Raw genomic sequence first — 26,575 nt, forward strand, 5'->3', positions numbered from 1 at the left:
TAGAGTTCGACACTCGACTCGAGCAGAGTTGTGTTAACTGAGTGCCTAAAAGGCAGCACGGAAAGCCTTCTCCCGGCTATCCCCATCCCTCTGCTGTTACGAAAAAAAGAGTGATAGCGCTCTGGGCTTTCTATAAGCATGAAAGTTGCGCTTCATAAAATCTATTTAAAAACAACAACCTCTCTGAGAACTGATTTTGTGTGTGTTTCTTTATCATTCCCTAGCCCAGTGTTCACTTGAATGAGAATTTCCACTGACACCGTTGTGTGTGTGAGACACAAGCGGATCCAGAACTTTTGAAAGAAGTGGGGGCAATTTTTTCCATTCTCAATCATCTGTTAAACTTTGATGTCCGAACTTCTCAATCTGGAGACTATACGTGTTTTGAACAAAACGAGCCAAGAGTCGCATCGTCTAAATGTAATCAAGTCCATAGAACTTCATTATGATACCATTTTCGAGGGGTGGGACATGAAGCTACTGGCGGATGTGACCTACGTGTCGTAGGTAGAACAACACTGTGTAAAAAAATTACTTTTTGTTTACTTCAGAAGTTCAGATTTCCAAGAATTCCTACCAAATTATAACTGTACTTTCTTTTTTTGTTTTCTCAGATTAGAAAAAGATTATGGCGCTGGGCGGTACTAGTATGCTTTTCATCATCGGATTTGTCTTGGCGTCCGCTGGTCTTATCTTGCACATCATAGGGACTGCAACCAACGAGTGGGCGGTGAGCTTAACAGGGAGTTTTGGTCTTTGGAAGGTCTGTGTTGGAGACATCTGCGTCAAATATGACCAGAGACAAATACCTGGTAAGTTTGGGTAGTCTTCAAAAAAATCGAAACTTTGTTTGTTTGGTTGGTTTTCAACGAATGTAAGATTTCGCTCAACATAAGTATATATGTGTTACCGGCAAAGTGCGAAATGCCTGGCATTTTTAGGCAATGTACGAAATGATAATCCTTTTCCTAGTTTGCCTGGGTATTCCATACAATAACAAGTTCTGTATCTGGCAAAGAATAAAGTTTTGTTAATTAGAAAGATATTTATAAAATTAAATGTAAATAAGTAAAAACAAAACACAAATGAGGAACAGGATTTCTTAAGGCTAAAAATACCTTTGTAGGCCCATGTCTTCTTTACCCTTTGTTAGTTGCAGTTTCAAGTTCTAATTAGTTAGATAATTCTTACAATTGGCATCTTAAAATAATGTGTATATTTTATAAATTAATGTATACGGCATCTCCTACTTCAAAGACAATGTTTGTGCCCAGACAAATCATGGAAAGTGAATGTTTAAGTTAATCAAATGTGACTAAACAAAGTGATTCTGAACTAGATCTGTCTTAGGGTAACCAGATTGGGAGGCTCTCTTACTCCTCAGTTGACACACAAATCATCAGGAAGTACCCGAGATACAAAACTACTCATGCTGGATAGTGTCTTTTATTAGTCTATCTGTAGTGAATTTTGATACCATAAAACAATATGGTAAAGTATTATTCGTTGACTTTCGCCATCCAATCACATCTCATGATAAAAAAAGCTTTGTTATTTTAAAAAGTTAGCAAACTCATGCAGGTGTGAGTTTTTAACTTTCTTATAAAACGCCTTTAATATGTAAAAGCGAACGTCGTGTGTCTGGTACAAGAGAAATTAGGACTGGAGCGCCGCACTGGAGCGTTCTTGCAAAGGTAATTTATGTCATCTACACAATCTAGACGTGAAGCCCACCAGTTGATATCCTTATCATTCAATTTGATGCCGACACAATCACATCGACCTTATCGCAGGTGAGGAAAGAATGTACTATTCAACTATAAACAAACGCAGGTGACAGAAGACTGAACATGAACTATAAACAAACGCAGGTGTAGAAAGACTACCATTCAACTATAAATTTACAAATGAATGATGCATAGACAACGTTTTAATTCTGAATGTTCACAAAACTAAAGAAAGGATAGAAGATTTGAGAGAGAATAACTTGCAGAGATTCAGATCAACAATCAAACCCTAGACCTAATGCAAAAATATAACAAGAGAAGCATAAAAAGAAAATACTTTTAAAAAATACAAAGCTTATATTACTTATTTGTAATTGTATCTATTAGTTTGGTTCAGTCATGTTATTAAATTTGTAATATATCTAGATTCACAATAATAAATCTATGCGATTAGAAATATTTTTGTTTAGCCATTATGATGCTTTTAACTTTCTCAATGTGCTTTTATCCTATCACTTGTCTGGACCAGTTGGGAAAAAGGGGGGGGGGGGAAGAAAGAAAGGGTGTCTGGGTCACCGCGTTTTAAAATACATTTTATGTAAAGAAAAAGTTGTACGACTTGGATTTACTCAAGCCTTCTCGAGCAAACACACTAACCACTGTGCCAGCGAAGTCCTTATGAAAATAGAAGGTTTCTATCTATTGTTAACTTAAAAAAAAAAATGTTCCCATTTCAGACCTTGTGATATATGGGGGAGATGATGTAAAGGTTATCTGTTTCTGTGGCCCACGGTTAACGAGGTTGTCATGTGGCCAGCACAACGACTCAAAGTATAAGTCAACTTATACCGCCACATCTGTCAAGTACAATTTCAATATCTTTCCCTTGTTCGATACCAGATAAAGTAATTAATAACTAATTGATACAATTACACTTAATATAAGCTTTTTATTATTGAATAGGAGACACACAAAAAAAACACATGTTTTTGTAAGCCTATCTTTTTCAACTTCTTTAATGCCTAATGAAATTTTAATACCAAAACATGAAAGATCTTCTCATTTTTTATCTCTATAAAGCAAAGTATGAGGCGTGCCAAGCATTTGCCCTAATTGGAGTCATAGCTGCAGGTCTTGGTGTCTTGTTGGGCCTTTTGCAGATTATTTTCGCTGTGCTTGGGAAAAATGCTCATCGTCTATTTCCATTCTTAAATTGGTCAGCTTGTTTAACTGCCGGTAAGTCAAGTTCTGTTTGAAAAGGTTGTTGTTTTTAATAGTCATTATTGTTAGTCTTTTAGTTCTTTAGAATATCGTCAAATGACAAGAAACTTTATTTTCGAGGGGTCTAGACAAAATGACATCAGGAACGTGTTTATAAACATCCCATTCATATTTAATTAGACTGGAATTCATCGTGTCCATTACGCCTGTCTGAGACTTTGTTGCAGAACTTTGTCTTGTAAAGGTGTAAAAATGAAAGTCGAAAAAAAAAAGGGGGCGGGGACTGAATAATCTACTCTCTACTACTCTGAATTTCGTTTATTTCAAGCAGTTTAAGCATGCATTAAATATGAGTTATTGACCCAAAGTTAGTTTTATATTGAAAAAAACTGAGATTGAGAAGAGCTTGGGAAAAGCCGACTGAGAAAAACATATTTGGGTTCAAATCTCATTTGTTCCACTTTTATTGAAATGATATAAGAGTATAATATTAGCAAATATAAATATATCAGTAGCTGATATTTTACACAGATTGGGTTAATAACCAAGTAAAATAAAAATAAAATTTGGGTCTTTTGTTAGGTTGCAGACGGGCGATGGCGTCTCAACCCCCGGGGCGCATGTTGCTGACGAGGCCCGGGGAAATAAAAAACTTTTATATTGCCAAAGTAGTTTGAAAATTGATCAAGAAAAAACAATTATTCAAAAGATTGTTTTAAAGCAGACATTTTCATATGTAGTAGCCAAACACATTCTACACGCTTGAATTTCCCTAGAGCGTCGAACCACCGTTCTGTTGACGTCTTCTGCTGACCAAAGCAGGCCTGCTACAATAGACTCGCACGATAATTATAGGACGATTACACCAAATAAAGACGTGTGCCTCAGTATCGGCCCGTGGCCTGAATCTACTGTTTTTATTAAATTTGACTTTCCTGGGTTTTTTTAAAGGATGGATACTATGTAGACGTCCTAGCTCTCGAAGAGGTGGGGCAACAATGTAATTTTTTTTTCGGCCGAAAATTGCGCAAACACTGCTCTAAATTTGAATATAAACCCTTTTTTTTTGTTTCTTGTTCTAAGAGTGAACCCTATGTTAGGGATAACTTCGGGTTTACTGGGTTTGGTTTTTAGAAAAGGTCGCCACAAATAACTCAAAATGTCTGTATCCGCCCTTGATAGCTAGATGGCTGGCTGGTCGTGTGGTAAGCGCTTGGGACTGTCGTCACGATAGTCCCTGTTTAAAAGCTCTGAATGTCGTCATCCCTGCCGTCCTGACTGAGCGTAGGGTTAGGTCGTGATAATAATAATAATGTCTGGAAGTTTCCAAGTGAAGTGATTACTTTATTTTTATTTCAGGAGTGGCCATCTTTATCTGCATTGTAGTCTGGGGTGCAACAATCCAGGATGACGTCAAGAATGTGTATGATGTTGGATACTCTTACATTCTGTGTATTGTCGCTGACGCTCTCATTCCGGCCGGAGGATTTCTGATGCATGCGGGCAAGAAAAGCTAAACTCGACTTCAGGACAAAATAAAAAGTTTAACTAGACACCAGGACTAAAGTAATTTAATCTTAAAGTATAGAGACCACAGGAAACAAAAAACTACAATAAGACAGAAGATTAAGAAAAGAAATTTAAACAGCACAAATAAAATAGTTAAATATAGATACTAGAATAAATACAATTAAATATAGAGATAAGATCAAATAAAAGTTTCACTAAAGATACCATAACAAATTTTGAAAAATGTATAAAGTTCCATCATGGTTCAATCCTGATCTGGATAGGAAGATTTTAACAAGTTTAAGGAAAGACTCTCGAGAGTATGAAAGATCTATTGACAGTATATATATATATATAGATATGTGAATCGATCAACCGCAGATAAGAATTTGTTTCCGGTTTCCAGTCTAGATATATAAGTATATGGTGCCTTCTATTCTCCCTATTACATGTAGATGTCTATAATAGAAACATGTTTTTTCTTTGTATCTGTACATACATTTTCTTGTAAAAATTTATTTTAAAAATGCATTTCTATGTTTAGTGTCATATTTGTGTTAGGGCCAAACATGTGTACCTAATGAAATACTCAGAAAGACACAAAGATAGAGGCACATTTCTTATTCCATACGCTAGTACAAAGCCATATAAGTGCTCCTTCTTCCCTAGTGCCGTTAGAGAATAGAATGGTTTGCCTGAATAAGCTAGGAAAGCCAACGACCTAGCAGAGTTTAAGTCATTGATTAATATGTATGATTAGATTGATACATGAAATGCGTAGGACGTAATTATCTTCTTTTTTTTTTCTATAAGATAAGAAGGTCTATATGACTATATGATAACGCATTGACTCGTTAGAATTCTATATCATTAATGAGGTGGGTGAGGTAAAAAAAAATACTATTGAAAAGTTTTACCTGTTGCATTATGGAAAATTTTCAAACACGGCGGAAAAATTATGATATATTATTATTATTAATGCACATATATGAATGTGTGCATGTGATGTATCTGACCAAGTTAAAACGGGCACTCTCTTCCAGACCTGTATGTTGACGCTCGTGCTCTGAGGTTTGCACATCTGTGTGGTGTTCTAATTCTCAATCACTAACATTTTTTTTTACATTGTACTTTGCACTATCGTATAATATTTTTTTTAATTTCTCGCAAGTATACCATTTATGTTAATGTAAGTTTTTAAAAATGTGTTTTTATTATAAATATAGCAATATACTAATAGATACTAAAATGGAATCTTTGTTTTGTTATTTCCCTTTTTTTTTTTTTTTTTATAAATATTTTTTTTATAAAGAGCAACCAAATCTGTCAATGAGCGCAACTTTCATGCTTTATAGCAGCGGTTCTCAACCTTTTTAGCTCCGCGATCCCCTTATACAATTTTAAACTAGTCATGGAGATTTGGAAAACATGATGAAATTTCGTCTGAAAACATGTGCAGATGTTCGTTCACAGAAATTGTTATTTTATCTGTTGTCAGGCTCCAGGCCATTTTCCTCAATGAGAGTAGATCAAGTTGTCAACATGTAATATTTAGTTTGCCAAAGGAATAGATCTTGATCTATATGAAAGAGAAGTTTCAACGATACTTTGGGACACTTGGTCGTTGTTTTTGTTGCTCCGAAACAGCTTTTAAGACCACAACTAAACCGATGTAGGCATATTAAATTCTTGAACTGACATCTTTTTAAAACAAATTGGAATATAACGTTCATTTATGACTAAACACCGAGTCAACTTGAAATAAACACACAGAGTCAACTTGAAATAAACACACAGAGTCAACTTGAAATAAACACAGAGTCAACTTGAAATAAACACAGAGTCAACTTGAAAGTAGAGTGTATGTAGAAACACAACTGAAATGATAATTTTAAAAAGATATGACTCGTTAACTCTTTCTCTCTGTAATTATTTGTCCACATTTCGACGGAATTCTTCATTCTGCTCATTACTATTTCCCTACCCCGTTATGATTGGGCTTCAATAGCTTTGTTGTTTGTTATCAGAAACTGTTGTATTTTGTATTTTGTATAGAATTAAAGGGAAATGCATGCTCTTTTTATATAATTCAAAATCAAGTTTAAAAAATTAAACAGTAATTTAATTTAATGAGGTAAAAATCAACGATGGTATCGTCAATTAGGAGAGAAAGAGTTAAACTACAAGTTTCGCGTCTCTTGCGTGTTCTCCTCTCCTCCTTCAATAAGCAGCCCCAAACTAAACATCATAACCTCCATGGGGGACTTCAATCTCCCCCGATATAATTTGGAAACAACCAATATTGGCGGTGGATGTTGGTGTTGACGACCGTTGACTTGTAGCACCAAACTGCTGGTAGACAACTAAACCGCAGTATGCGTATTATATTATAACTAGTAAAACTTAAAATAAATTGAAAACCCTCTTTGTGAAGAATAATATGATATAAATGTATTACAATATAGACAAATTTAACAATGAAATGAAATTAAATAAATGTAGTAGACTTAAGTGATAATATAAAATAGTATTTTGAACAAAATGTAACTCACTACAAAATTAGGTCTTTTTGCTCTGGCAATCAGGAGTTGTCTCTCTCGTCACCATACAAACACAAACACACACACACACACAATCCATAATAGGTGTCCACAAAACAAAACGGTAGGAGGCGGAATAACCCAAAAAAAAGAGGAATAAGCCCTAAAAAGAGGCATAAGCCAGGAAAACCAGTGACGTGGCGGAGTTTAGGTCATTGGTTAATATGCATGACTAAATGCATGACGCGTAGGACGTAATCATCTTCTTTTTTGAAGTAACGTCTGTATCATATTAGATAAGATAAGAAGCCCCCAAAAGAGGTGTAAGCCTTAAAAAGAGGTGTAAGCCCCCAAAAAAGGCGTTAGCCAAAAAAAAAGCGTAACCCCAAAAGTGGCATACGCCAAAAAAAGAGACATAAACCGTAAGCCCAAAGAGACGCATAAGTCCAAAAAGAGATGTAAGCCCCAAATAGAAGCATAAGCCCCACAAAGAGACATAAGCCCAAAAAAGAAACATACGCCCAAAAAAGAGATCTACGCCCAACAAATAGGCATAAGCCCTCCAAAAAAGAAGTGTAAGACTAAAAAAGAGACATAAGAACCAAAAAAGAGACATAAGCCCAAAAAAAAAGAGCCATAAAACCCCACAAAAAGGAATGTAAGCTCAAAACATAAGCCCAAAAAGAGCTATAAGCACAAAAAAGAGACATAAGCCAAAACAAAAACAGGCGTAAACCCAAAAAAAGAGGTTCAAGCCCGAAAAGAGGTGTAAGCCTCCCAAAAAAGACATAAGCCCAAAAAGGTATAAGTCCAAAAAAAGAGGTGTAAGCCAAAAAAAGAGATATAAGGCCCCCCCCCCCCCCAAAAAAAAAAAAAGAGCCATAAGCCAAAAAAAATAGACATAGGCCCAAAAATGACAAAACAAATAACTTTAATGGGAACGTAAAGTCCAAACTCTAGAAACCCCACGGTATTCAAGAATTGTATAAATCCTTTACGGTTTGTTTGATTTACTAGTGTCGGAGGTTCTTTCAGAATTGAAGATGCCAGTTCTAAGAGCATTCCACACAGGCCCAGGCAGCCAGATGCTTTTCTATCACTTGGTCATCTGGTCCTTCCTGGACACTACTGACCCAGGTTGCTCAAGCATGGTACAGCAGAGAGAGACAAATTATTTTCGATCTAGTATTGTTTTCTTAAAAGGCAACTAAGTAGGGTAACTGTTATAGAAGAGGTTTAAATAATTTAACATAAGTTATCTCCCTTATCTTATACATTTATGCCAATTTTGCCTTCATAGCGTGCACTTAAAACCTGTGATGGAGAAAAAGATTTTATGAGCGGGCCAAAAACTTATAGGAGAAATTTTAGCGGACATAATAATTTTTTTTTATTTAAAAAAACAACAAAAAGACAAAAACAAATTGGTATCATAATATCAGAATTAAACTAATGTAAAGTGGGTGTAGGCATATATCACAGAGAGTTATAATTTATAAAGAATTCAAACATTGACTAATTCACACAAAACTAATAGCGGCTATTCCCCTTTTGGGGGTGGGAGGGGGGCGCTAAAAATGCAAAATACAAAGATTTTCAAATTCTTCCGCAGACTAAGTTTTCTCATGAGACTACTTCGTTGTAAATTCCCAAACTCCTTTGAAGACATGCCCTGTACTAAGCCATCTTACTTTCGTGTATTAAAGCACATCAGAGTATTCAGATTGTATGGGATTAAGGAGCTGTTGACATTATCTGTGGGCAATCCAGCGGGAGCGAATAGCAATTACAAGCTTCTATTATAACATCGAGGACTGGTTGTGAATGTAAGACAATTTTATAGAGAATGTCTTGGAGTATGATGTGCCGTGTAGGAAAGCAAATTTCTCCAGTTAGTTTTGATTTAAAATTTTAACAAATCCAGATATTTTCCTTTTCGTATTATGAGCTCCTTTTGTTGTGTTAGAAGTCTAATTCATAAAGCGCTGGTTGTGAGTGTGTATGAGATTTGTGTGTGAATGTTGTTCGCGTTAGCATCTATATTGTTATTGTTACAGTAGTTACGTTGAGGTGGTCGAATGTAGTCATATTGAATTTCCATTTGATTGGACCAAGAAAAATGATCATATTTTATCCTCTCTTATTTTATCTTAGCTTGAATTGATGAATAAGCAGTCCGACAACAAGAGGCAGGCCAGTGGTAGACAGGAAGCGTTCTGACATCAGGAAACATGGAGGTCCGTGTAGCGACAAGCATCAAAGAGTCAACGCTAAATAAGATTTTTAAATAAAAAGATTAATCAACTTTTTTCTTTTTACATTTGCCTCCCGCCAGAGTATTTTATGAAAGGATTAACAGACGGCTCAAGGCGTGACTGTCCCGCCTGCGTCTGGTCATCTTATGATTAGACATGTACAGACTATAAGAATGCATGATCTTTTTATATAACAAATTAAATTTTATTAATCCAAAAATCAATTAAATTTAATGGGGTCGGGACAACCGGACTAGCCACTATGATATTATACTGGAGTGAAAGAGTTAATATTTTATTTATAAATTCTGTTTTGGTATTGAATTTGTTGTTCAATTAGTTGTTTAATTTGAATTTAACAATTTAGATTTTAAAAAAGGAGGGTTGTATCTAGTCGGTTGTCCATAAGAGGGAAATATAAATACTTTCCTTAGTCCTCTCCTAAATCTATATTTTCTTTGTCTAAACTACTTTGTTTATTCCAGTAGTTTCCAAATTCCTCCTTTAAAAAAATAGACTAGCTCTAAGCCATCATTCTTTGGCGACCAACCTATAGAACAAATTATTGAATTGCAGAAGCGCCCGTCTTGAGTCAAAGAGATCTGCAACCTTTGAAACACAACTGACGTCATTTTTCAGTCTGCGTAGTAAAGATATATATAGTTCGTCCATCGTGGTTCGATGATGACCACTTTGTCATCCAGGGGCTTGAGGGCTTTGCACTGGGGTTTTGTGCCTCCTCATGTGGCTGGTGAGACCTATGTGAGCCCGGAATGTTCAGCTGCACACTGGGAAGGTTATTCTGGAGCTAGTGTCGTGGGCCTTGCTTTTCTTCTCTGGCGTTTTTCTTCTGCCAGCGCTGTTCTCTTTTCCTCTGCAATTTGTGCGCCAGTTTTCACAGCGCGACGCCATGATGCTCTATCATGTGCTTCCGTCTCCCAGATGTCTGGGTCAGCGCTGAAGGCTTTCAGAGAATCTTTGAGGCTGTCCCTAAAGCGCTTTCTTTGACCACCTTGCGAGCGCTTTCCTTCGCTTAATTGGCCAAACAAGAGTCGTTTAGGGATGCGGTGGTCTTCCAATCTGCAGACGTGTCCTGCCCATCGCAGCTGAGACTGCATCAGGGTTGTATGGATGCTTTGAAGACCCGCTCTTCGAAGGACTTCAGTATCTGGTATTTTGTCTTGCCATTTGACATTCAGTATTTTTCTTAGACATGTCATGTGGAAGCGATTCAGTTTCTTTGCATGTTTTCTGTACACTGTCCACGTTTCTGAGGCATAGAGCAATGTAGGAGGATGACGGCTCGATAGATCCATAGCTTTGTATTTGTAGTGATACCACGTCTGTTCCAGACATTTTAGTCAGTCTGCCATAGGAGGCACTGGCCTTGGCGATACGCAGGTCGATTTCATTATCAATCTTTCCGTTTCTGGAGAGTGTGCTGCCAAGATATGTGAATCTGTCCGCATCGTTTATATCATGTCCATTTATCTTGATGCTTGGATCCGAGTAGGCATTCCCAGGAGCAGGTAAATATATGACTTCAGTCTTATTTGTGTTAATGGTAAGACCAAAGTCTGAGCATGCCCTTGAGAAGTCACTGACGATGCTCTGCAGATACATACATATTCATTTAATAGGCTACATACTTAAGATACATGGTAATAAAAGAAACATTCTCGTGGCAGAGGAAGCTATATGCCATATAAAAATTACATACATTCTTTAGATACATGGGGAAGGCTGTATGCAAAAAAGATGTCACCAATACTCATTAATTAGAAAAAATTTAAGTTCCTCTGAATCCCATAGAAAGAATACTGCGCGTTAACAATATATATAAAAAAAATGCTTATTATTTCAATTCAAACATAAAATGTGTATTCAGGCTGCAGCAAGAATTTATTTGCGAAACTTCAGCTCGAAAGGATAATGAAAAAGTGACCTAATCAATTAAAATGTTGACTAAAACAAAAATATGAAATCAACGGTCACTTCTGTGTATTTAGTTGAGACAACCTGAGCTAATGATATGACTAGATTCAATCTGTTCAGAGCTGGGTAATTAAGTCAAGTGCTGTAGATGTAGCGTCTATCTGCTCACACATTGTGCACCTAATGACTCACACGCGCACATTTGTCGCACAGCCGTTCCCGTCCTATAGATCTAAAAGCTGAGGGTGTTCCTTTCAAGTAAGCACTTTAAATAACCCGCTATCTCAAAACAACACATAAACTTGTTTGTACCAGATGATATCAGGGCCGGCATTAGGGCACAAGCACATTAGGCAGTAGCCTAGGGCCTGCAATTTATGGGGGCTTCGCACAGGAATAAAACAAATTACAGAAATAATTGCGAAACTCGGATCAGACCTCAAACCTAGTATTGCACTAAGGCTCTACGTTTGCTAGGCCAGCTCTGCGATATATGGAGATTTCATTTGTTTGCCGATTTAGATAACGACGGGCAGGTTTTTAAAAAATACGTAATTTTATTTTTCCCTATTTTTTATTTATTTCCTTTGGGGCCACCAAATTTATTTCGTCTAGGGCCTCCAATCATCCAAGGCCGTCCCTGATGATGTGGACATTTCTAGATCTGAGTAGATAATAGATCTACACATTTCTGTACAGGTCTTTCTCACACTGTCAGTTGTCATCTATTCCAACCTGTGCTTTTTTTTTTTTTTACCTTTACTTATCCATTAGTCTGTTGGACCGTTGGGGCAACATGCCCTTCTCTTTTCATGTCTTTCTCCATAGTCTACTTGCCTCTCTGTCTTTTGCCTTAGTTAGAACCTCTTTCAATGGCAGGTCCATTCTTTTATGGTATCTTCCCATCGCTTTCTCTGTCTGCCTCTTCTTTTTCCTAACACTGTTCCTTGAAGGAAGGTATTTGCGAGCCCCGAGGACATTGTAATATGGCCATAGATTTTTAGCTTGCGTTTTTTTTTTTACGATAGTTAGCAGGTCATCATGGGATCCAATCCCTGCAATAACCATGTCTCTAATAATCTTGGTATGTGATCATAATGTGATGCGGTCTTTAAATGTGCTTAGGTAACAGCAACTATTACTAACTGAATCAAACGTTATGACATAATTACTTTTTTTAAGAAAAAGGTACGATCTTTACATTGGAATGTCTTTACATTTAGTTTACTCATTTTTTGTCCACGCTAAATTTGTCTTATTGGCTGGAGAGTAGCCCATCAAGATGTTTTTTAACCCGGAGTGTGATATTTACTTGTGTAGCAGGCAGTGGTTTCGTCCTATAGTCCTCGCAGTACTGGTGTGATATTTACTTGTGTAGCAGGCAGTGGTTACGTCGTATACATCTACAGTCTCTGGCCATCACCTAAATTAAAATTTAACTTAACACTAGTAGTCCAATATTTAAACTACATGCTTACATATTACTTCCTAATGTGTTTTAAAACGAATAGATATTAAAATAATTAATAATATCGTTTTATCCCGTGCTTTTAAGAATGTGCGCTTATAATACTGTCTCTAATTCAGTCATAAGAAGCACTGGCACTTGATTTCCAACATCTATTCGGTCCAACACCAAGCCGTGTTTATGCCATCTCCCATCTCTCCGATAGCGGATTCCAGCGGTGGTTGATTTTGAAACCAATACGATGCCAATGTCCACACATTCTCATCGTATGACCTCAAAACCATCCATTCGAAGTTTTTTTTGTTTGTGTTTTTTCTTTCCTTTCGGTGGTTGATTTTGAAACCAATACGATGCAATGCCCACTCATTCACATCGCATAACCTTAAAACCATCCATTTGAATAACTTATTTTTTAAAAAAAGGTACGATCTTTACATTGGAATGTCTTTGCATTTAGATTGCTCATTTTTGTCACACACTAAATTTTGTCTTCTTGGCTGGAGGGGGGCCCACCAAGATGTTCTTGAACCCGGGCAAAAGGGTACCTTGCTACGCCACTGGGTAACAGATAAAAAAAAAAACAACAGTCGTGAGTCAAATCAACTTTTTCAAAACAGTGAGGAACAAATGAGGGGGGAGGGGAACCAAACGATTGCTCGCTACTGGTTTTACGCTTCAGCTGCGCGGCGAGGTGCTGACTGGCTAAGGTGGGACTTGATCAAGCCCGCCACGCGCTGAGGGATTGCTGTAGAAGGGAGGGCTCCCGGCGCTGCGTGTGCGTGCTGAGGGGGCTCAAGTAAATGTGTTATGCATGAGAACTACACCGGTGCATGACACATAAGCCGGGTGTGTGTGCTGCAAGCTGAGTTTAGTGTGTCAAACTTTTTTTTAATCACGGATTAACATTTTTTTGTTAAAGTAATGATTACACAGGTAGGCTTATTAGGATGTGCTATTAGAAAACAACTTTTGAAGAGCGTCAAGTTTTAGCAAAGTTAGGCTTAACAGGTTGTAAATAATAAATGTATTTCCTAAGTAGGCCTGAGCACAAGAGAGGAAGACACTCGGTGTATACGCGCTTATTTTGCAACAAAGTCTACCAGAGGATTGGTTAGGTACGTAAGTGTAGGCGTGGGAGGGATAAAATACAAAAAGCAAAGTTGTAAAGTGACATGCATGAGATAGATCTACCTTCTGGACTTCGCGTCAGTTAGATCGTGATCTTATAATGTTATTTCATTCGTTGGACTAGAGTTTAGATCTACCTGGCCTGAAACGACCCGTTTCATTTGTGAGTTAACTTTGCCTCTCTCTGCTTCATTGATCTGTCAACCACTGTTCCTGTCATTGGCTGCTCCGAGCCAGTGCTTGTGTATTGATCTCTCATTGCGGCTTCACTTAAAATTGAAACTTATTTGAAGCAGTAGTTTGTAGCACCTGAAACTGGTCTTCTGCCAATGTGATGATTAGATCTAGTTACTAGAACATTTCAGTATTTTTAAATTGTCTTTTTTGAGTCGAATTGGCCATTTTCCCTATATTTAGATAAATAAGTATAATGAGAGGTAAATTACTTGACATTTTATTTGGTTATAAAACATTTAGATCTACATTGTTGTTATAGATCCATGTGCGTGTATTTGTATATAGACTTCTTTATACCTTTTTTTTTTCAAGTAATCGCGTGCATGATATAGATCTATAGATCTAAATCTATTTGTTATATATAGAAATGAACTACATTAAAGTTATTTGACTTAGAGACCTATATATCTGTCTTTAGCTGCCTTGATTACTTGTTACAGCTGTTATTTATTTATTCTTTAAGAAAAACATTTTGTGTTAGTTTGTTAACTCAATTCCAGACGTTCCTCCAGAAGATTATAATTAGATCTAGCCTCCCTTAGGGCGCCAGAATGGAAGCGGGTAGGGTTCAAACTCGGGTCGTCGGCCAGAGGGAGCCGTAGCAGTGCGCGGGGTCCTGGGCGAGTGTCACATCAGGGCCATGAATTCTCGTACGGTTTTCTGACAGTGACAGAAGATTCTCTTCATCGATGACCCCTCCCCCCTTTAAGGCGCAAGGCCTGATACCCCCCCTAAGGCCACCTCGGCGTCAGCTCTATAAGATAAGCGCCTACCACAAGACCAGGTCAACTAGAATTCTTTGATCTCAATTGATCTGTTAATAATTTTAGTAAAGGCTCATTATAATGTTTTGAGTCCTGTAGCTATAGTTTTTGTACACAGGCCTACATAAATGTATAGCATCATGTTGTATATCTAAATACTTCTATCGTTATTAACTAGATCTGGGTATCTTAAAAAAAAACAAGAAAAATCTGGAAATAATTTTGTTTAAAGTTCTTGAAAAATAAATATTTTAATGCACAAGTCTGTGTATTATTACAACATTAGTTACAAGTTTAAGTTTAATGATTTAGTCTTGTTTATAGTTTTAAAACGCCGCGCGCCAGTATATCCGCACTCCTGATAAGAGACTTATAGGGTTGATCCTTAGTGTACATTATCATTGATCCAGTCTAGTCCATTGATAGCTAAAGTGACAAGCAACTCAAACTTGATTCTTACGTTATTGAAGTGCCTTTACAATGTAACGATCTAGTGTATACATTGTTATTTAAAGTTACTGTCCAGTAGTGTCCATTCTCCATAAGAAGAACGCTTAAGACATCAAATTAAAAGGCCTAACTGAACGTGGGGAAAAAGTTTAAATTTATTCCAGTGATAGCCTACCTTTTTAGGAGTGTCATATAACCAGTGGCGTAGCTAAGGTGGGGGGAGTATTTGAAAATCCTCCCAGGCCTCCACTTGAGGGGGGGCCCCCGAATGAGTATTTAAAGTTTTTACATTAAATTTTAAATATTACGCAAAATACAGCCTCCCCCCCCCCCAAAGAGGTCGAGCCCCAACGGGCCCCCCAAATGATGGCAAATTCCTAGCTACGCCAATGCATATAATTCTCGACACGCAAGTCACGGACCGCATTAGCACAAACAGACACACACACAAATAATCGTCGACCCTCTGCTGCTTTCTTATGCACTGGACATGACCCTTGGGTCGCAGTTTGGGTACCACTGAGCTCTATAATGACTACTAATAAACTTTTAAGTCACTACTTCATAACACTGCGTTAGAAATTTTTTTTTAGAAATAAGAATTAACATTTGTAGCTCTGATCAAAAGCTGATAAGATATTGACAGTGCGTTATTTAGAAACATTCTTTATCAGGCATGTCTCATGTCTAAGCAAACAAGCCGAATATTAATGTCACAACAGGAACTTTGCTAATGTGTATAGATCTAAATTTGGTCTAGATAGTATCGTGTCTTAAAAATTACAGAGAAAAAAAAATGAAGCAAGAGTGATCCCCTAGTGTTAGAATGACGTAAATCCCAGAATTAGATCATTATTCTATACAGCTGGATGAACAGTTTTAGTTGGTGTAGACTCAGAGGCGTACTGAGCAAAACGTGCGCCCAGGGCAAGATACTTTATTGGCGCCATTTTCCATGAACATCACATAGAAATAGGCTGCGTCTGGCGCCCCACTGAGAGTGGCGCCCGGGACATCGTGCCCGTCCCCCCCTCACAACGCCTATGAGGGTAGTGACTGTAGTCTGTAGTACTGTTATGATGTGACTTTTTTTTTTAAATATATTATTGGTGATTTACTATTTAAGTTTATTCTTGAATAACAGCAATGGCAAGTCTATTATAATTTTGTAGCAGTTTCAATGTTGATTTCTACAAGTACATTTCTACAACACAGTTCTTTTCATACGTTTCCCAACTTTCTCTCTAAATTCTAACTCTCTCTTCCTACAAATTCAAGCCTTTAACTCTTTCTTTCCTAATCGACGATACCATCGTTGATTTGACCTCATTAAATTAAATTAATATTTAATTTTAAAAACGTTTCTTTGTGTTATATAGAAGGAGCATGCATTTCCCTTTAATTCTATACCAAATAAAACATTTTCTGATCACAACGAAACAAAGCTATTGAAGCTTAATCATAATATGGTAGTGTAATAGTAATCAGCAAAATGAAGAATTCCGTGTGAATGTAAAAAAAAAATTACGGAGGGAAAGAGTTAAATACATTTTTTCTTTATCCGTACATTTTCACATACATTTGGTCAATTAACAAAAGGGGCAGCTACAAAACATATCAATCCTTGGTCATGCAGAAATTCCCGTTTTTTTTTTTTTTTTTGCGTCCCACTGTCACCCACCCGTATTATATTTAGATAACAAGGGAAATACATATCTATAAACTAGCTGAATTACAATTAACTTTTTAGGTTACTTTAAATGTAATTTATATATTCTACCAATAAATATCACACGTTTTGGCATTGACACTTGCGTTTCTCATTTTTATAGTCCCCACAAGTACGAAAGCAAAAATTCATGTTTTTTTTTTTTTTGGCCTGGTTGATTTCAAATGTCAACTACCCTCACATTAACTGTGTAAGTAGAACAACTTAATAGGTGAACACCACAAGTGTTGTGTAATTCAGAGTGTGTAAGTCTTAATATGATTGCGTGGTCACCTTTTGTTTAGGAAACAATTGAATTTATTTCAACGCTAGGGTATCCATTTTGATGCAGTATCGAGGGTCTGGTCGATACTTGTTTTGTCAGGGTCAAATCGAAGGTAAGATAGAACCGCCAGGTATGATGTCGCGCCAGGAAAGATGTAATGCCGGCGACATCACAGCGTGTGTCTATTATGTCTGAGAGCTCGTCTGTGTCATGTGTGTATACAAGTAAGTTAGTAACGGAAACACAGGTTCCGGTTATGTACACTTGTGTGTATGTGTACAATATTATTGAAACATTTCTCTCACACGCAGTAGATTTATGGGAGAATCCATAAAAACAAAATATTTAAGCAGAATTAATTACAAATTGGGTGCATACAATTGCCATTTTTATCTTAAAATGGCAAAAAAAGGGAGTTTTTAAACCTGTCTCGATCACCATACAGGCGAAGGTGAAATCGGACTTTTTAGAGTTTAAGTTTCTGAAATTTAAACTTGACAGAAAAACCAACAGTCAGAAAACATAACAGTAGCGGCTCTCCTCCGTGGAAAAGAAAATGGAGGTGAGGCTTTCTCCTTATGTTAAAAGCGTTAACAAAGACAAAGCAATCACAAAATAAAAAACCGAATAAATGTGAATAAAAAGCTGAATACAACGCGTAGATCACGCCAAGAAACGTGAAGGTGTTTGTCTGATCCCAAAGGTTTCCTCTTGGCGTTAGAGCGCAGTAGTGGGAGGAGAGAAATATTTGGTCGCCCTACCTTACCTCTCTCACGAAATGCTGCACATTGCATACCTAGATCTATGACCTGATGCTGCAGACTTATCCAGCCTTTCAATACAAGAGAGTTAATGTAATGAGTTGAGACTTGTTTTTTTGTTTTTGTTTTTTTTTTAGCTTCTTATTCATTATTGCTCATTCTCTTGTGTTTATTTCAGAATGAGTAAAGAACAAAAGATAGTGCTGTGATAACAAGGTCTTGGAAGTTCCTTGGATCAAAATGCTACGTTAAATGTTATTTCATTGATCTTGTGCTTGAAGGAGCAAAAGTTGTGTCTTTTCAAATCGAGCACATTCTTGGATTAGTTTCGATTCGAAAACAAACAAAAGTAAGATGACTTCCAGGAGGTGCTGTGGATATTCTTGTCCAGGATTAACGAGTCCCGGTGGATTATATCTATCTGCTGTGTTAGTGCTTGTGTTGATATGTGCCTGTGAATCGATTGTGTTTTTGGGGGAGAGAGAGACCTATGCCAAATACCCCAAGTGGAACGCCTGCAGCAACGCCTCCATCCAGTTCGAATTTAAAACCACACAGAAGGATGGGCTGTTGATGTTTACTGACGACAGGGGACAATATGATTACCTGCAGGTATGTACCGACCTGTTTGTATCATTGGTGCGAGAGTGAAGTGTGAGTGTGATATTTGAATATCTATGTGTTGTAGGGTGGTGCCGGTGGTGGTGGGAAGAAACGGCTCTACGTTATGATGACAGGTATACCAAGCTCGTCAAACCAAAGAGCACACTTTATAACAGCTGTCAGCGTCTGCCTGCATATGTAGGATTCCAATCCCATCTAGATCTACTAGCTAAAGTCAGTGTTTTATTGGACAACACATGGAGACATCTTTTACACATCATTTTAGGATAATGTAGCCATCAGTTGTTCTAAGTCGCTCTGTGCTGAACTCATTGTTGGGATAATGTAGCCATCAGTTGTTCTAAGTCGCTCTGTGCTGAACTCATTGTTGGGATAATGTAGCCATTAGTTGTTCTAAGTCGCTCTGTGCTGAACTCATTGTTGCTGTGTATGAAAACACGTGTGTTTGTGTACGTTCGTGTGTGTGTGTGTATTTTTAAATACGTCTTGGTTAAGGAGCACCGAAGTCTTTATGTTCACATTACGTTCTGAAGGGCTATTTTCTTGTATCATTAATGTGGCCTTAAAATTAGTTGTAGAAAGTAATAAGTAGTCGATCCTTCGTTATGTAAATGACATTATAATGAGTCCAAAGCGAATTAGAAACATTTAAAAATGCCTAAGACCAATCTATTAGCACATAATGTTTATTCTTCACAACATCTAATTCCCGTATCTCCCCATCGCCAAATTCGCTTCTCTCTTGTTTACAAACAAAACGCTAATGTCACTTTCGTAAATCTGTTTCAGTCTTAGACACATCTATGATCTAGTAAAGGCCATCTGTTTCTGTGGGCCACGGTTAACCAGGGTGTCTTGTGGCCAGCACAACGACCAACCGCTTTTTGTTTTCCCTAATGTCAGGTACCCATTAGAGCTGGGTGGACTAAAAATCCTGAAATTAAAAATCCCAGTCTTCACCAGGATTCGAATACGGGACCTCCTGTTCAGAAACCAAGCGCTTTACCACTCCTCACATATCATACCGTCGTCGTAAATCTTTGGTCATAAAAAAGAATACTCTTAAAGGTGCTCCGCGAACAAAGCTGCTCTAACCTTTGCAAAATAAGATACACCGTGAGCGTGTCTTTTAGTAGATAAATTACCAATTAGAAAACCGTCAGCTTATCATAGGGCTACTTTGTTTTTTCAAAAATGCACACAGTGCACATTGCAACTAGACTAATACACTCAAGATGTCACCGCCTCTCCGTGTGTCTAGCAGACGTCATTTGTTTCGTCCCGGTGAATCAAAATACAAGTTTCCGGGCCAAAGATCTGGGTTTCTCTGAGTCGCCGAAATGTTTCATTGTCATTAAAGGTTAGCAAACATCGGTAACACCCCAACAGTATGAGCTCAGCAGGTGCTGAAGGTGATGATGGCGTCCGGAAGAAGTTCTGCTTAAGCATATTAATCTTTATTTCTTCTTTTATTTGGTGTTATAAATAATTAACTGGAATCATTTGCTGCGCGTGAGACAGACCTGAAACTTGGTTTGGCGTCTGCAAAGTAACCTACTAGATCTAAAACAGTGCTGGGCAAACTACGGCACGCGGGCCTAATGCGTCCCGCAGAGAAGTTTTACCCGGTCCGCCACATCTTTTGTTATAGCCTAAAAATTATAAAAAGTAATGTCGTTCGCAATGAAAAAAATACGAGTTAAACCATCGCAACAAATAGGTGTCTTATGCGCTGTGAAACCAAAGGTCGTTCATGAGGACTGTCTATATTTCCATATTTCCATACTTCACTTCTATGTATGACTATTCTTATTTTATTTAATGGCCCGCCAAAATTGTTTCTTTAAGCTTTTGGTTTAAAATGGTTTGCCAAGCACTGATCTAGAATCTTGATAATTTTTAACAAAAAAAAAACAACAAAAAAAAAACAAAAAAAACTTCTCATTTTGAAAACTGACTAGCCCCACAACAAAGAAGATGTGACAAAATTTGAGTTGTGATGCGATTAATTTAGATTTCGGGGCTGGACTAGACAGAACTCTACTTTGTCTAAGTTGTACAGACTCAAGCCAGTTCCTACATGATGAGTCTTGTCCTTTACATATTGTCAAACACTGAAGTTCAAACTAGTTAAGTATGGCACCTATCACTCACTAAACATCCTTTGAACGAATGTAGACACACATATATCCATCACTTCCTTTTTATTTAGTAGTTTTATTTTCACGTTTGAGAACCCAGTCCATCCCCTCCTTTTCAAGTGGAAACTACACTGACCAATGATCGACCACTGGATGTACTGGTGGAAAGTTATTACGTGAATCTTCAAATTCTACTAATTTTGTCGCGTGTGTAACAAATAGAGTGCCAGATTATTATTTAACCGCAAGAAATATATCTGTATTGAGACATAGATCTGTATTGAGACATAGATCTGTATTGAGACATAGATCTGTATTGAGACATAGATCTGTATTGAGACATAGATCTGTATTGAGACATAGATCTGTATTGAGACATAGATCTCTTTTTGTATTGAGACATAGATCTGTATTGAGACATAGATCTGTATTGAGACATAGATCTGTATTGAGACATAGATCTGTATTGAGACATAGATCTTTATTGAGACATAGATCTGTTTTGAGACATAGATCTGTATTGAGACATAGATCTGTATTGAGTCAGATCTGTATTGAGTCATAGATCTGTATTGAGTCATAGATCAGTATTCGTGCTTGGAAAGTGTAGTTTATTACTGGACAATGATTTGAAGAACTGATCCATAACGGAGAGGGTGTTTTGCATATAACCTAACAATGGACAGCTTTATGTTATGTAAATGTTTTTAAATAAAGTCTAAACGAGAAGTGATCCAAGTGAATATATTTGTGAAGTTAGTAGGTCAAAATTCGTGCATTATTAAATTGTCCATAAACTAAGATTTCACTTAGATTTTTTCGTGTCTGATAAATGTAACTTATGACTGGCTTCAGTAGTCATTGAATCTTGCCCCCTGTGACATAGAAGAAAAGCAGATGACATCTGAAAGAGCTGGAGAGCTCTCTGTTTTTTTTTTCTTTAGATAGTCCTGACAAAACAAGACACCCTGACATTGTCATATCTCATGCGACAACGTCAGTTTTATGAACATATCATTTACATAATAATGAAGTGTGAAAGACATGCCAACTTTAAGCATGTCTCGTTTTAAAAACGAGATTTGATGAAAAAAACAAACAACCGGTTTTAGCATTTTTGAACACAACAGCACGGAAATAATTTTGATATTACATACATTGGTTATGAAGAGAGAATTCTGATCCTTTACCTTTTTTTTTCTGTTCTTTAATTGGTTACAATTCTTCAGTCCAAAAATAACATGACAATCTAATTCACAAAATTATGTACTGCGTTCAATTTTCTTTTAACTAGATTTTAAGATTAACAGTCCTACCAAAATCCTTTTGTACAAGAGAGGGGAGAAAAAAGAACACGAACTCAATTAATAAGGGCATAGAAAAAACAGTAAATAAAATCTCATTTACCAGTTTCACCACTCATAAGACACTCCTGGGCGGGTCTGTCGAAATAGTGTGACTCTTATCTGAGGACCTTGTTTGAATCTTTCAGTTCCATATAACACTATCATTATATCATTGATGTTCTTGAGATCTCGAAAGATGCGTTATTAAAGAGGCACCTTTCCAACGCAATCGTAGGTAGACAAAAGTGGGTTCTTACGAATGCTAAAAAAAAAAAGAATGCACATTTAGAACAAAGATTGAGAATAGCAGCTTTATCACATGTCACAAAAAAAACCAACTAATTTTTCAATCCTTAAATAATAGAAACAACAACTAAACGTTTGCGAGGTATCAACGTGTGACCTATCACATTCTACGTTTTTATTGTCCCTGGAAACATTCGCTTGTGGTTTGTGGTGTGACATGGTGCTGCGATATGTATCATACGAGAAGCTAATAAGTATTGAATAACATGTATTGCTCCCGGATTAATGATAAACATTGGCGGAGTGAAGCGTTGTAATGATTGTGATATGTAGGCCTATAGAACCTATAAAAAAAGGATACACCTTCTTTTGTACACTGTAATATCATATAACATCAAAAAAAAAGTCGCATGCATAAAAAAAACTAGCTATATGCGATGGTTTTCTGACTTTTATGAGCTAGAGGCGGTGCAAGAAGAGATCGAGCTGGGGCGACTGCTCAAGTCCCTGCCCCTATCTCCCTATGCAGCAATAGATCTATTATGTATGTACTTAACTTTAAATGTGTATGTACACAGTCAGCGTCTCTATTAAGTCTTTGCCACCACATACAAATTGTTTCAGTAGCTGGGGACAGCATTGGCATAGTTCAAGTCTTTAAGTACCTCGTAACTGTGTTAGAAATTAATAAAATTTGATTACAAACACAGATTACATCACCAAAAAAAAAAGGACAACAAAGATTAAGTTACTCAGAAAAATGTCCTCCTTTAGTGTTAGCGATAAAGCGCTGTCAATGGTTTACCATGCTCAATTGTACAGTATATTAGGTTTCAACATCACTGCCTGGTATGGCAATTTGAACTTTTAAATAAAAAAAACTGTATTAAATTCTAAATGCTGCTAGTTAAATCATAGGCGATAAACAAACCACACTTGGACAGCTATTCGAGACAAACATTGACAAGACAGGTACCGTTGATATAGTGGCCTTTAAACAACGTAACTAATGATTCAGAAAGATTCTGCGTAAAAAATCAACAAACTAGATAAACAAATTCTACTATCGCTGGGCCCTCTCAGGCCCCACTCGCCACCCTCTAAGGCCGCCTCTGACGTTACATAAGTGTCTGGACTTCAGCTAAAGAATCCTACAGAGCAGACAAAAGTGAGAAAGAAAGCAGGCAGAAGAAACTTTTAGAAAACATGAAAGGGAAGAAAGAAACAGATGTACAATGTTTTATTTGTTTCGGATGTTCCTTCAGAGTTGAAGATTTCTACTTCCTAGCCCAAACCTCTCAAGGACGACCTGGGGAGGAAGGTAATGGGAAGGGTTCGAACCCGGGACCTTCAAGACAAGTCCAGTAAGTCCTAAGTAAAAAAGCTACACAAATGCACTGTATATTACTTACAAAAAAAAAAAAAAAAAAACTGAAAATTTTGTTGAATGAGATTTATTGGGATTATAAATTTTGTTTAAATGAAATTGTTAAAAATATATGACCTAAATGAGGTTGATGACATTTTATGAGTGTATTTATGCCCGACTCAATGTTTTAAGTAGCAACCATAAATCTCAACGAGTAGGCCTACTAATTCTCAGTCACTTTCTTTTATTTGTGATAAGTTTTATTACGTCAATGAATCCACGTTGTACTATATAAAAAAGACGGGAACGTTATCAAAAGCTTCTTTATAAAGACCCATAATGTAGGATATAAATTTGGAATATGTTTTGGTAACCAAAATTTGTGGTCTCCTTGTTTCAACAATTGGTTTTAAGTTCCTCGTTTGTGGATATTTCAATAAGCTGCTCCTATATTAGTATGGATTCATCTGTGATTGGGATCTGTTTTTTTTTTACCACGCCCAAAAGGGTTCAATACCCAGTCGGCAATGTCTGAAAAACTTTGGCTAAGATAGTAGTCATTAAACAGAAGTGAAGGGCGAGATTAGTTTTATTCAAATTATCGTATCGGAGAAACTGGCTTTTAGCGAAGAAGTTATTTTAATTGTATATAAATTTCACCTTTCTTCGGACCCCGTTTGGTCGTCTCTAGGACCCCCCACAGTTTGTGAACCACTTATTTACAGTTTATTATGAATAAAAAGCGGGGGGGGGGGGGGGGGGCGGAGGAATACCATCTACAGGTCAAGGTCAGTGAGGTTAAACTAGTGAAACGAGACGGTCAATATCTCATGAAAATTGGACATCAGATGTTTATAGGCCAGAAAACAGGCAGTCTGAAGCAGGTCGGCATGGAGAGAACAATTCGATTTTCTTCAGACCCCCTCTCTCACTTTGTTTGTCTCTCAGTCTCTCTTCTCTCTCTCTATTGGCCTCTCCGTTTTTCGCCTTTTTTCTCCAAATCTAAATTAAACACACTGCCTTTAAACACTAAAAGACGCTAATAGTTTTGTGTGGTCTGTCTGTCCGTCCGTCTGTTCGTCCCGCTTAGATCTCGTACACTAGAAAAGATATTGAAAATCCGACATCATGATATTTTAGTCCTTTCAAAGTTCTGATGCAACGGCTACTTTTTCTTTTCTGAAAGCGAAAAATTTAATTTTTTAAAATCAACTATGCAAGCAGTTTTTTCATAAAACTACACCATTTTGACAACTATTCACTATTAATAGTAACAAACACGAAAGGTTATTAGTAAGGGAGGAAACTACTTGTAATGTTTACAATACATTTATGCTAACGGTTTTAGATTTTTATAAAAAAAATATATTGTTAAGTTAAATAAGTTCTGTCATATTAATTAATAAATTTACAAAAAAAAATGTTTACTTTTATTTTTAAAGAGAAAAAAACTATTTAGTATACACATAAGTGGAAAATGATTTAAAACAACAATTGATAAGTAATTTTTTTCATATTATCGCATGAACTTCAAAACCAGAAACAAAATGGAAAACTCAATTAGGGAATTTTATTTTTTATTTTTTTTTTTTGTTTTTTTTTTTTAAGGAATTTGTTTTTCTTGAGGATTTGAATAAAAGATTGACCCTTTACAAAACAATTAGATCAATTAGATATTCATTATAAGACATCAGTTATGCCAGGATCACATCTAACCTCACTTTCACTCATCCCTGGGTCTTCAGGACCGTTGGGGCACCACACAAGATCTGTCAACCTTCTTTCTCCATTTTCTCTGTCATTTGCCTTTGATAGAATTTCATTCTGGTATTCTTTCTGAAAATATTGAAACCTGCCTTTTTACCTGCCTGGGTGGACCACTTTGGGGCCGATTTTGAGTTTGTGTTTCCACACTAACTGTCTTTGTAACCTTGTTCGGTTTCGCTTTTAGTTTTTGTTTATTAAAGTTTCTTGATAATGTCAAAGTTTATATTTAGGAATTGTTCGTGTTTTATTACGTAATCTGCTGTCTGTTCAATAGCTTTATGTAGAAACACTGCTACTCCTTGCAGGTGGCTATTGTAGATGGTTCGGTCCATTTATGGATCAACTTTGTCCGGGAGATTAACCAGAACTTGACCATTGCCTTGGGCAAAGATCTCAATGATGGCAGATGGCATAATGTGGCCGTCAAGAGAAACCGAATGGAGAGTACCCTGGAAGTGGACAATAACCAATTCAGTAGGGTAAGTCCTTTCGTCTTGTATTTAACGGTACTCATTTATTTTTCTATATAGAATATATAATATCTATCTTTAGGAAAAATTATTTTTTTTGTTTTAATCCATTTGATCTTCGAGCACCTTTGAAAACAAAAATTACACCTAATGTGTTCTCACATGCTACGCTCTTTTTGAACTACAATTAATGATGAGTGCGTTAATAGAAAAGTTTCCTAACTGTAAACGTTATTTCCCTTCATTATACAGTGGCGTAGTTAGGAATTTGCCATCATTTGGGGGCCCAGGGGGGCTTGACCTCTTTAGGGGCCCCTGCATTTAGACATTCGACATCATGACATGCGATCATGGCGTAATATTTAATATTTAATGTAAAAAGAAAATTCGAACACTCATTTGAGGACCTCGCTCAAGTGGGGTCCCGGGGGTTTTCTAATTGCCCCCCAACCATAGCTACGCCACTGCCTTCATATACATCTTTAAGTTCAGCTTATCTCGGAAGTGGGAATTCCAACTAGAAAAAAAAGCACTTGGACTCAACGAGTAGCAGAACCTTTGAACTCAAAATTCATAAAATGACCTAGGGCCTACAAACGTTATTATTATTTTTTTTTTTTAAT

At 36.9% G+C, this 26,575-nt stretch overlaps 2 protein-coding genes across 10 annotated transcripts in view; both read left to right on the top strand.

Annotated features, from left to right (window-relative positions):
• LOC106070896 (uncharacterized) overlaps positions 1-5,711 on the top strand; it is a 36,149-nt gene extending 30,438 nt beyond the window's left edge. For all 3 annotated transcript variants that reach the window (XM_056014229.1, XM_056014230.1, XM_056014228.1), the window contains exons 2-4: positions 615-812; positions 2,808-2,963; positions 4,308-5,711. In XM_056014229.1, coding sequence (XP_055870204.1) covers positions 629-812; positions 2,808-2,963; positions 4,308-4,465 — 498 coding nt within the window. In that variant the 5' untranslated portion in view covers positions 615-628 and the 3' untranslated portion in view covers positions 4,466-5,711. The remainder of the gene's footprint in view (positions 1-614; positions 813-2,807; positions 2,964-4,307) is intronic.
• A 7,719-nt stretch (positions 5,712-13,430) lies between these two features.
• The window catches only part of LOC106070898 (uncharacterized), a 104,080-nt gene continuing 90,935 nt past the window's right edge, over positions 13,431-26,575 (top strand). For 5 of the 7 annotated variants that reach the window (XM_013230883.2, XM_056013548.1, XM_056013549.1 and 2 more), the window contains exons 1-3: positions 13,431-13,588; positions 18,168-18,601; positions 25,788-25,961. In XM_013230883.2, coding sequence (XP_013086337.2) covers positions 18,344-18,601; positions 25,788-25,961 — 432 coding nt within the window. In that variant the 5' untranslated portion in view covers positions 13,431-13,588; positions 18,168-18,343. Of the gene's footprint in view, positions 13,589-13,630; positions 13,771-13,795; positions 13,947-18,167; positions 18,602-25,787; positions 25,962-26,575 lie in introns of those variants that run through there. The other 2 variants (XM_013230882.2, XM_013230881.2) reach the window with 2 other exon arrangements.

Source organism: Biomphalaria glabrata, chromosome 16 (assembly GCF_947242115.1).
Source record: "Biomphalaria glabrata chromosome 16, xgBioGlab47.1, whole genome shotgun sequence".
Lineage (NCBI taxonomy): Eukaryota > Metazoa > Mollusca > Gastropoda > Planorbidae > Biomphalaria > Biomphalaria glabrata.